General features: G+C 45.3%; 1 protein-coding gene across 1 annotated transcript in view; it reads left to right on the forward strand.

Moving 5' to 3' along the window:
- The window catches only part of CPAMD8 (C3 and PZP like, alpha-2-macroglobulin domain containing 8), a 50,220-nt gene extending 42,387 nt beyond the window's left edge, over positions 1 to 7,833 (forward strand). The window contains exons 37-43 of the mRNA XM_027668112.1: positions 264 to 338; positions 954 to 1,059; positions 1,149 to 1,259; positions 1,843 to 2,055; positions 2,483 to 2,557; positions 7,298 to 7,477; positions 7,717 to 7,833. Of these exons, the coding sequence (XP_027523913.1) occupies positions 264 to 338; positions 954 to 1,059; positions 1,149 to 1,259; positions 1,843 to 2,055; positions 2,483 to 2,557; positions 7,298 to 7,470 (753 nt within the window). The 3' untranslated portion in view covers positions 7,471 to 7,477; positions 7,717 to 7,833. The remainder of the gene's footprint in view (positions 1 to 263; positions 339 to 953; positions 1,060 to 1,148; positions 1,260 to 1,842; positions 2,056 to 2,482; positions 2,558 to 7,297; positions 7,478 to 7,716) is intronic.
- The last annotated feature ends 2,209 nt before the right edge of the window (positions 7,834 to 10,042 follow it).

A 10,042-nucleotide genomic window follows, 5' to 3' on the forward strand; every position in this document is an offset into this window, starting at 1 on the left:
CTCAGCATTGTGCACCTTGCTAGCAGTTCCTCATCAGGTCACGGGGAAGGACACAGATGGCTTTTCCTCAGCTGCATAACAGCAACTTCAGTCCTCTTTCCATTTCCCTTCTCTTATGGAAACATCCTTTGCCTGCAGAAGAAATCCCTGGGGTTTAATGTCTGATCAGTTTTCTAAGCAGTCTGAAATCTTTCTTATTCTTTTGTTTCTACCTCATTTCTGTAAAATGAGATGAAACTGAACCTGTTATTTTTTTTTCCCAGTTATTGATGAACAAGCAAATTGGATTAAAAAGATATGAAGTGGATGGAAGAAAAGTCCTATTTTATTTTGATGAGGTAATGACTTTGTTTCTTATAAAAAATGATTGAAAGGCAAATAACCAGTGGATAAGGCACAGGTACAGTGTGTTGGTGTTGATGGTCCCTCACAGGTGAGGGTCACCTTTAACTGGCCATTTGCTTGAGCCTCATTTGATGCGTGTGAGTTGGAAATCAAAGCATAACGGAGACAGGTGATTACCTTCAGCCCATAGAGCATTTCTAGGCATATGTCACTTAGTTTTTGCCTCAAAATAATCTCACTTTCAGGTACAGCTAGCATTGCTAAAGGCAGTTTAATCACACCACAGACCCGAGACTGGAAGATGAGAGCTCTCTTGGCTTGGTCAGCAGCAGGAAATTGTTAGTTGGTCAACCAGCAGCCTGCTGACAGGAGTGGTGATGGGTGACCAGCTGGAGTGTCAGGTTTGCCATTGTTGTGTGGCAAATATGTGTTTTAAAGGTCGTGTTTTAATTCATCCTGTTTGGCTTGTATTCGTTATCTCTGTCTCTGTACTAAGAATTGGAGGGGCCTTCATGCTCAGCATGCTACATTAGAGCACATGCTGCGTTTATTTGTCTCTCTCTTCACTTAAAGTGCAGGTTTTGAATCTTTTACATTATTTCACACAGATTCCCAGCCAGTGCATGACCTGTGTCAAGTTCCAGGCTTTCAGAGAGCACATAGTTGGGAAAACAGCTCCTGTTCCTATCAAAGTGTACGATTACTATGAGCCAGGTATGTGCCTGTTTTCCTCTGATTCCTACCAGCAGCAGAGCTCCAGGCAGGAGGCTCAGCTGTGATTTCTCCTTCTTCCTGACCTGCAGCTTTTGAAGCCACTCGTTTCTACAATGTGAGTGAGAATAGTCCCTTGGCTCGGGAGCTCTGTGATGGCCCAACCTGCAACGAGGTGGAAAGCTCAGCTAGCCAGTGGGTTGGTAAGTTAGACCAAAGCCACACAGATCTTCTGGAAAATGGAACCCAGAGGCATGCAGAACTCAAAATTATGTTTAGAAAAATGTTCTGTTTTGCTATCTGTGTTAGTGGAAGTTTTACAAAGGTTTGTGGGATTCAGCTGTTAAACTGATGGCACCCAAACAGAACAATGGTGCTCTTCATGCACCAAAGTGACTATGATTTGCTTCAGAGGCAAACTATAATGTCTAGTTCTGGAAGAACCTGCACAAGGAGATGTGTCAGTAAACAAAAAGGTAAAAACTCTTTACTGTGCAATTTGATGGTAGGGAGATTGAACAATTTCATGCATCAGTGAAAGGAATAACTCCCCAGAAACTCTCTGTTCTTCTCTGTGCTCTGTGGCACACAAAATAGTTGCTTTATCCCAAGTCTGGAAGCTGTTGCAATATATGGTTCTTTCAGAAAGGCTTTTTGTAAATTTGTGGTAGAAGTCTTAGGGAATTCAAGATGAAAACTTACATCAATGAGATTTTTCCATTCCATCTTCCCCTTTCCCTGTGCTATGCAAAACTACTGCTTTGGCTGGTTTTGTTTGCCTCCCAGGCTTTGTGCACTCTGGGCCTTGCAACAACATTTTTGGCTGCTTGGAGGACGAGTACTTTGAGCAGTGCCTGTGCTCGCGGGACTGTGGCTACGACGGGGAGCCCGTGTGTGGCTCAGACGGACAGATCTACCCCAACCACTGCCAGATGGAAGTGGCATCCTGCAGGAATAACACCAGGATAGAGCAGATGCCCATGTCTCAATGTTCTGCCTGTATGTTTCATTCAACTCCCCTTTTGTGATCCTGTTGCTGCAAATCCTTATCTAAGCAAGTGATAATTCCACACCTGTGGCAGGAAAAGGAGGAGAATCTAAATCTCCTCTGTATTATTTTACTACAGAGGATTAAGTTAGCAGAGCAGCTACTTTTCAGCTTGAAATAACTGGCTTTCCCTTCTCATATTTTACCAATCAGAATGAATTTAAGAGAAAATTACTGATACTGTTTGATCTGAAATAAATAATTCTAGATAAAAATTAAATCCATGAAATGTAATGTTCTGTGGAGATTCTGCATGGGCTTTCAAGGTGTGCAGCAGCTCAGAAAGCTCACTATGCCACCTCTGGAAATGCAAAGGTTTTCTATAGATGCATTAAGAAATTTTATGACCATTGAGTTTATTTTTCTTTTTATTTGCAGCCAAGAATTTGCCAGAAGAAAGGGAGACACACTCCCACACAGCTGAGCAGCCCAGTGTTCCACAGACTCCAGCAGGTAATACCTTTGCATTTATCCAAGGCCCTTTTCTTTAGCAAGGTTAAAGCTTGTCCTATTCCTGTCTAAAGTATATATATTTGGCTCTCAAACACACTGTAAGTAAAGATGCTGCATTTCTTCATATTATAGAAAAGACATAATATTCAGAAATCAGGAAATAAATAAAGAGGTCAAGGAAACCATGGATGAGAACTATTCAACAACAGACAGCTCTTCTAGTCCTTTTTCCTTCAGGAAATCTCGCAGGATACCTGCTCAGTTCAGCACATGCAGGATTTAGGTGATCGTTCATCGGAGTAGCAGGTGACTCTCCTATTTTCTCAGCCTTGTGGTCTTTGAACAACACACACTCTGTGATCTTTTCTTCCACTATTAATCCAGAAAGATCACATTTAAAACCAGGCTGGTGTAATATGTTCCAACAAACAACTGGGCAGGAACTGACAACAGCCCAAACCATTGCAAGAACCAGGATCCAGGTAGATTAACTTTGTCCCTTCAGTTCTGTGCAAAAGTGGAGCTGGCAGCCTTGATTCTCTCTGAGATGCTGTTTGAAATAAAGGGCCTTAGTGAGCAAAAATGTTAAGGTCAGTAGATGGAGTAGCCAGGAATTTGGCTGCTCATTTTATTTGGTGCTTATGTTCATACACTTTTTCCAAGACTTATGTCGAACTTGCTCATGGCTCACAATAAATCTCATCAAGAAGCAGTGGAGGGTCAATAGAATAGCTTGTTTCATGCGCTTTCTAGTAAATAAACTGGACTAGATTTTTCCTGGCTGCTTTCCGCTCATTAATTTTCCCCGGCTTCCAACTCTCCTGGCAAATCAGTAGAACAAGTTTAATTCTTCAAGAGAAGTCTCCGTGCCTTCTCATGTCCTCCTTGTGCACAAAGCTCAGAGTACACATGGCCAGTGTGAGTCTCCAGCCTGTTCTTTCCCTTCTGAGCAGCAGCTGATGGACATTTTGCTTATTAAGTGTAAAAACATAGTGAATATTCCATTACTACTGTTTCTATAGGTCATTCAGTCTTAGTGTTTAATGTCTGTCCTGCTTTCCCTCCCTTTTTTTCTGGACTAATTGTGAATATATATGAGATTGCAGGTTGTTGGGATAACTGAGATGAGGGTTTGTTGCCTTTTATTCCATGCACATACCATGAACTCAGCACGGAAACTCTGCAATCTGAACCCTTTAAAGCAGCATTTCCAAACTGCTCTGTGGGGCGCTGCTGAAATGCAAGGCCATACTAAGTGTTTTGCTGCTGCTCTACAAAATGAGGCTGCAATTACATTATTTTCAAGTAAAAATGTGGTAGTAAAAATAGGGTTACCTGGGGAAAAAAATTGTGGAACTTGTGGTAGTCCACGATCTAAAAATGTTCAGAACACAGAAATGTTCAGAACACAAAAATGTTCAGAAAGCACAGACCTCCTGACATTTCCTAGATGTTTTATCTTGCAGTTCTCTCCTCTGGACAATGGGCAGCCACCCACCCCAGAGTCGCAGCCCATTTGGTGTGGCATATGTGCTGTGAGAGTACCTACCAGTGTCTCAGATTATTTTCTGAAATAATCTGCATTGAAGTGTCTGTCAAAAGAAAATACCCCTCTGGTTTCTGTTCTGAATGGACAGAAGCAGCATTGGCTCAGGAGGATATTTAAGAGCAAAAGGGGAAATTCTGATTTTTGTGTGTGTGGCATTGTCATACAGATTTTAGATGAACAAACCTGAGTGGTGTGAGGATGTTTGTCAAAGCACAAGCACTTGGAGCTGGTTTTGTCCTGGGATCTGGGAGTTTTGAGTCTCCTGGCAGGCAGACCCTGGAGCTGTGAACAGCCATGGCAGAGTGAGCATTCAGAAATAAACCTGAGTAAATCCTGCATCAGGAAAAGGGCCCAGCATGTGATTTTCATTAGTCCCCTGGGCTCCTGTCAGGTCAAGCACACAGGACATGAATCATAGTGTAACAGATGAATGAATCCCTCCCCACACATGGCTCTCATGGGCTCACTGCTCCGGCAGCACTGGAGCGTGAGATTGGTTTAAGTCAGTTCATGTGCTCTGGGCTTCCAGGGGGAGCTCTGATGAGCCATGCCTAAATCTGCGATTTCCTAGAAGGATACAAAACTCCAGGAAGCCAAATCAAGCTTAGGGCAGGTTGGTGAAAAACTGCCTGGGTGTGTTAATCTTCAGGAAATACCATGTTCTTGGAGAAGCGCGTGGTGTTTGTATTGTCTGGAATCCTCCTGGCTTTGCCATGAGACTTCTGCAGCTCAGCTTGGGCTGATGGATGTTTTCACTGGAGCTCTTGTCCATGCTACCCAGCATTGGGAATAATGAGCCAGCTGCCACCCAGTAATCAGTGGGAACTGAGTGGGAAATGTGTTGGGGCTCCCTCTGGCACTCACAGACTCAGTGCAGTTCCAAACACACCGGTGGGTTTGGTAGAATAAACCCCAGCTTTGGAGTTAAGCAGTATAGATGGTCCTGAAAAATCTTGTAGCACCCAGCTCTTGTCAGAGTATCTGAAAATGCCTTTCCAAAGTCTGCAGTGAGGGAGAAATGGGCTGAAGTTTCATCTTAAAACTGCAGCCTTTTTTTGTACGTATGGGTGGATCCTCTTTACATCTGTAGATTCTCTTGACTGAGAGGAAAGTGTGCACGGTGACAGGACTCAGCTGAAACTACTCCTGTCTGAATACCCTTCTTTAGCTGCTCTTTCTCACAGGTGAATTACTGAGTCTCTAAAGGATGAAGCAGGATTTTGATGAGTAGCATGGACCCACCTCTGGCTCTCAGCGCTGAAGCTGTGCTGGTGTTCCTTCACAGTCTGTTGCAGTCCTATTTGTTTGGACTGAAAGCCCTTGGAGCAGGAGCTGTCTTACGAACAGGAGTATCAGAGTCACAGAGAGCAGCTGTGGCTGCTTTCCTGAGATCACTGTCACACTTGTCTACAAAGATTTGAGTGGATTTTAGAGCCTCAAGGATCCTCAGTAACTCTGATATCACCTCTCTTACGAGGTGGTGCTTTGATTGCTTTCATAGATCATTAGCTCTGTTCTGAAACTTCCTAAAACCTTCCCTACCAAAAGCACTAAATATAGAGCCAATGTACAGCCAGTGATGTTGGAGGACAATATGTTGACATCACACTGATGTGGTTCTGCATGGATTTGTTAGAAAAGCAATATCCAAGTGTGGGCAGCACTACTGGGGGTATCAGGAAGCCCACTCAGGCTCCAGTCTCTGACCCCCTGCCCTCTCCCCACATGTTATTTGCACAGCTCTGCTCCAGCAGTTTGAAGGGCCAGTAGCTGGGAGAAAATTCTAGACGGAATTATGATACTTTTATTTGGTGCTGATGTTACTTCTCAAAAAATTAAACACGATCAACTGGACCAGCTCCTACCAGGAACACTGGTGTGAGCTCTGCTTCCAGGTGGAATCATCCCCAGCTCTCCTTACTGGCCAGTGTTATCCCCGGGGTTACACTGCTCTTTCAGGATTGATTGAACTGGCAAGGGGCCACTCTTCCCTTCACCCCATCGCTGCTCAGTAAACATTGGCTTCGGCACAAACATTTGGGGATGGGGGGAGTGGTTTGTGTGCAGCAGGAAACGCTGGCCTTTCCTCTTTGCTTTGACTCTAGGGCTGAATTCCTGGGAAGAGTGAGGCCTGTAATGTTAATTCCATCCCTGCTGGACAGCAATCATCCATTCATACAACCATCTCATGATCTGGCAGGTTCCCATATGGAGAAGGCCAGGAAGGAGTGAACACAGAGACTGACTCTGCTGTTACTTTGGGCCGAGCCTGTTGCTGGGAGGATGTGGGAGGCAACAGGGAAGATCCTTCAGATATTTTATTCCTAGAGAACAAACATTTTCAAAGGCCTTGATGAGTATTCTCCTAAAATAAAGCCAACTTTGTGGGGGTGGGGGACTTTTCCTCCCTGCAGTAACTCTGCTCCAGTGGTTGCTTTGGTTTGGATTAGAGTACACAGACAGTAAACAGGAAGGATGGGCAGCTGAGCTGGCTCAAGGAACAGTTTAGAAAACACGGACCTACTAATGTTCCTATAAGTTTTGTCTTGCAGTTCTGCCCTCTGGACAGTGGGCAGCCACCCACCCCAGAGGCACAGCCCATTTTGTGTGGGATCTGTGCTGTGAGAATGCCCTGCCAGTGTCTCAGGATGGACTGATAATGTATTTGTCTTACTGTGTACAGCCCTCAGGGTGACTGGTCCAAACTTCAGCACCTCGGTGAATTCCATACTAGAAAAGGAGATTTTCCCCTCCCTTTTTTTCCTCCTTTCCCTTTTTCCCTTATTTCCCCCCTTTTTCACCCCTCTTCCCCCCTTTATCCCCCCCTTCCCTCCCTTTTCCTCCTTTTTCCCCTTTTTCTCATTCCCCCCTTTTTTCTCCTTCCCCCTTCTTTTTTTCTCCTTCCCCCTTCTTGTTTTCCTCCTTCCCCCCTTTTCTTCTTTCCCCTTTTCCCACTTTTACCCCCTTTTTTTTTCCACTGCCCAGGTCTTATGGTCTTACACGGGGAAGCTGAAAAATCCAGTTTTGTAGCAGCTTTTCTCCTGGGCTGTGAATTCAAGCAAACCCGTGCAGGTCCAGTGACATGTGACCTCACCCCTTCCTTCTCCTGTCATTCTCCTTCTCTGTAATGCAAAATGTGATGCAGAAACGCAGTTCCTTTGGCTAAATTTGGACTCTGGTTCCCTCCACAGCCGAGGAAGGGCCCCCTCTCCACGCAGACCTGTCCTACTACTCCTATGAGTACGACCCTGACCCCTTTGCTGCAGAACCCGATGTGTTTGAGGTGGAGGCAGAGCTGACAACAGGGCGCACCTTCAGGGAAGGGGATGGGATCCAGGGAGAGGTGACCATGGCAGAATGGTGAGCCCAGGGTGAGTCATAAATCTTCTTTGAGACTCAACCTATCATGTCCTGGGTCAGATGTGTTTACTTCCTCAAAAGGTGCATTTTTACACTTCCCTCTTTAGCAAGGAATCCCTGGGAATGGGATCTTGAAAGGCTTTGTGGCTCCATCCCCAGCAGAACAATCTTTGAAGCTTTTCCCTGCCCAGCTCCGACGATGTCTCCCCAAGACGCATAACTTGTCTTCACTGTGTTCTCTTTTCAACAGAAATCTATAATTTAAACCAAGAGAAGAGGCTCAGAATCAACTCCTGTATGAGTTTGTTCCTCCAGACGACCTGCTGCAGAACACAAACTGAATGATTAAATGATGACTACTTCCTGATGCCCTCAGAACTGTTGGCTTTGCTGCCCCATGGGGTGGATCTGGAGCTCTAAGGGGGACACTCAGCATGATTTTTCTGTTGATTTTCCTGCCTTTTGTGCGTTCTCCTTGGAGCCCTTCCAATGATGGGAGACCAATATGCTGTGCCCTCTAGGTGAGAAAAATAGGGACTGGAATTCAAACCTATAGAGCATTTCCAAGTGTTTTCTCTGCTATCAGGATATACTGCAAGTGCCATTTCCTAGATACATTTAGAAGCTAAGTCCAGACCTTGTACTTAGCTGAACTGCTGTTTGAGGAAAGATGGCTAAGAAGTTTTTGCTCAAATTATAATAATAAAAATCAGTGTGTTTTGCTAATTATGACATAGCAAGAGGCTAATTATCTTCCCCAGCCCGTAAGTCTGCTGCACCCACAAGAGAGACACTTTCCTGTGGCTCCGTGTTCAGAGAAGCTGTTGGGAGGTACATTTTACCAGAGAAAACTGGAATCCACTGTCAGGGCTGAAAGGCTTTGTGTCTGCCTTATGTCTGCAGGCCTCAGGTGGGAGTTTTCCAGCTCCAGCAGTGACAAGGATTAGGTGGGGGAACCCTCTCTGTGTTGCACTATGTGCTGATAGGGGCTGCTTGCAGCCTTCTCAGCCCTTTCCTCCTTGAACTTTGGCATGAAAATGAAGCTGACCGAGGCACAGTCCTTTTAAATGTTTGCCTGACTTCACTAATCCCTTTTATTCTGCTCCCACTGGGATCCAGCACAATGGTTGTTCTGCTCATGGTACTCTCTGCCCAGCCCAAGGTCTGCTGGCCAGTACCAATCCCTGGGGTCACAAGCTGGACTCCCTTAGTCTGACCTGCCCCAAGCAACGTGGCAAAACTAAAAACAAAAGCTTTGCGTTTCCAAAAGTGTAGGAGGCCAAGATTTTTTAGTTTCCCTTCCTGCCTGGAGCAGCATTGTTCTCCTTGGAGGAGTTACATGCAATTGCCTCTTGCAAAATAGTGTTAATATTTTATCTTACCACTTCTATTGTTACCAGGACCCAGAGCAGGGTGGAAACTCCTTTTGAGGGTGTTTATTGGTGAATGGAAACAGAAAAAAGCCCAGCTCCATTCATTTTTAGGGCTTGTTTACGCAGGAACTATGACAAGAATATATCCCAGTATAGACATTCCATTCCAGAATAAAGGCAAGTTTATTCCAGAAAAATGTCCACATGGGGACAGACCAGGAGGTATCCCAGAGGTTGGGCATGTGTAGTTTCCAGTCTTTTTTGTTTGGGACCAGACATTTGCAGAATGTAGTTGACATGATAAAAGTCTGGGTCTTGAAGTTCCCAGAAATTTCAGAGCTGCTTTGTTGGCAAGTTTTTCATGGCTGCTCTGAGCTCTCCTCACGGGATCTTGGCATGGCTGCTACTCTGGGTGCCCACTGCTGCCCTGCTGAGGGGTTTACCACGTGTCCTGGGTATGCAGGGGGGGGAGATCTGTCCTCCCTGTGTCTGCACAGCACAGTGGAAGCACTGGCGGCCGCATTCCTGCCTGGCAGGTAAATAAAGACCTTCAAACTAAATTCCATCTCCTGTAAGCAGCTGGCCTGGCTAGACACTGGTTATTGTGTACACACACAGGGCTGAGTCAATATTTATCCCCAGGGTAAATAACAGACCTACTGTGAGCTGCAACAGGATTTCTTTTTTCCCTTTTCTAAATCTCAAAGCTGCACAATACAAACCCTGCTCTTTGCTGGTTCAGGCTTCAGCTGTTTGGTGCTGTGAGTGTGGGAGAATGAGACAGTCACCCTGATAATGTCTGTGATTGGCTTCCCCTAAAAGTGGGGCCTATGCTCTGGATTCTTCAGTCTCCTGTCCTCAGTCACTTTCTGGCTGGACTTTCCTGCTCTCATCCATTGTGCATCTTTGTATATCCATTGAGAGATATTTGAAATAATTTTCCATTGCTTGGTCCTCTCATAGGTCCTTGGGTAGTCAGACATCCCCCTTGGGGATGAGGAGGTGAAGGTGGGGAGTTTCAGCCAAGTATTAAACCTGACTTTCTTCACTTTCCTCAGGCTCTGGTACATGCAATGTCCTAATTCCAGATTCAGACACCTCCTTGTTTCTGCCAGGTAAATAATTCCAGCTGGTGGTGCCAGCCCATCAATCATAGCCCTGTCTGAGGGATCTGTGTGCGCCTGTGCACTCACCTGCTAGAGG

This window comes from Corapipo altera, unplaced genomic scaffold (assembly GCF_003945725.1).
Source record: "Corapipo altera isolate COAL_440 unplaced genomic scaffold, ASM394572v1 108, whole genome shotgun sequence".
NCBI classification, from domain to species: Eukaryota; Metazoa; Chordata; class Aves; order Passeriformes; family Pipridae; genus Corapipo; species Corapipo altera.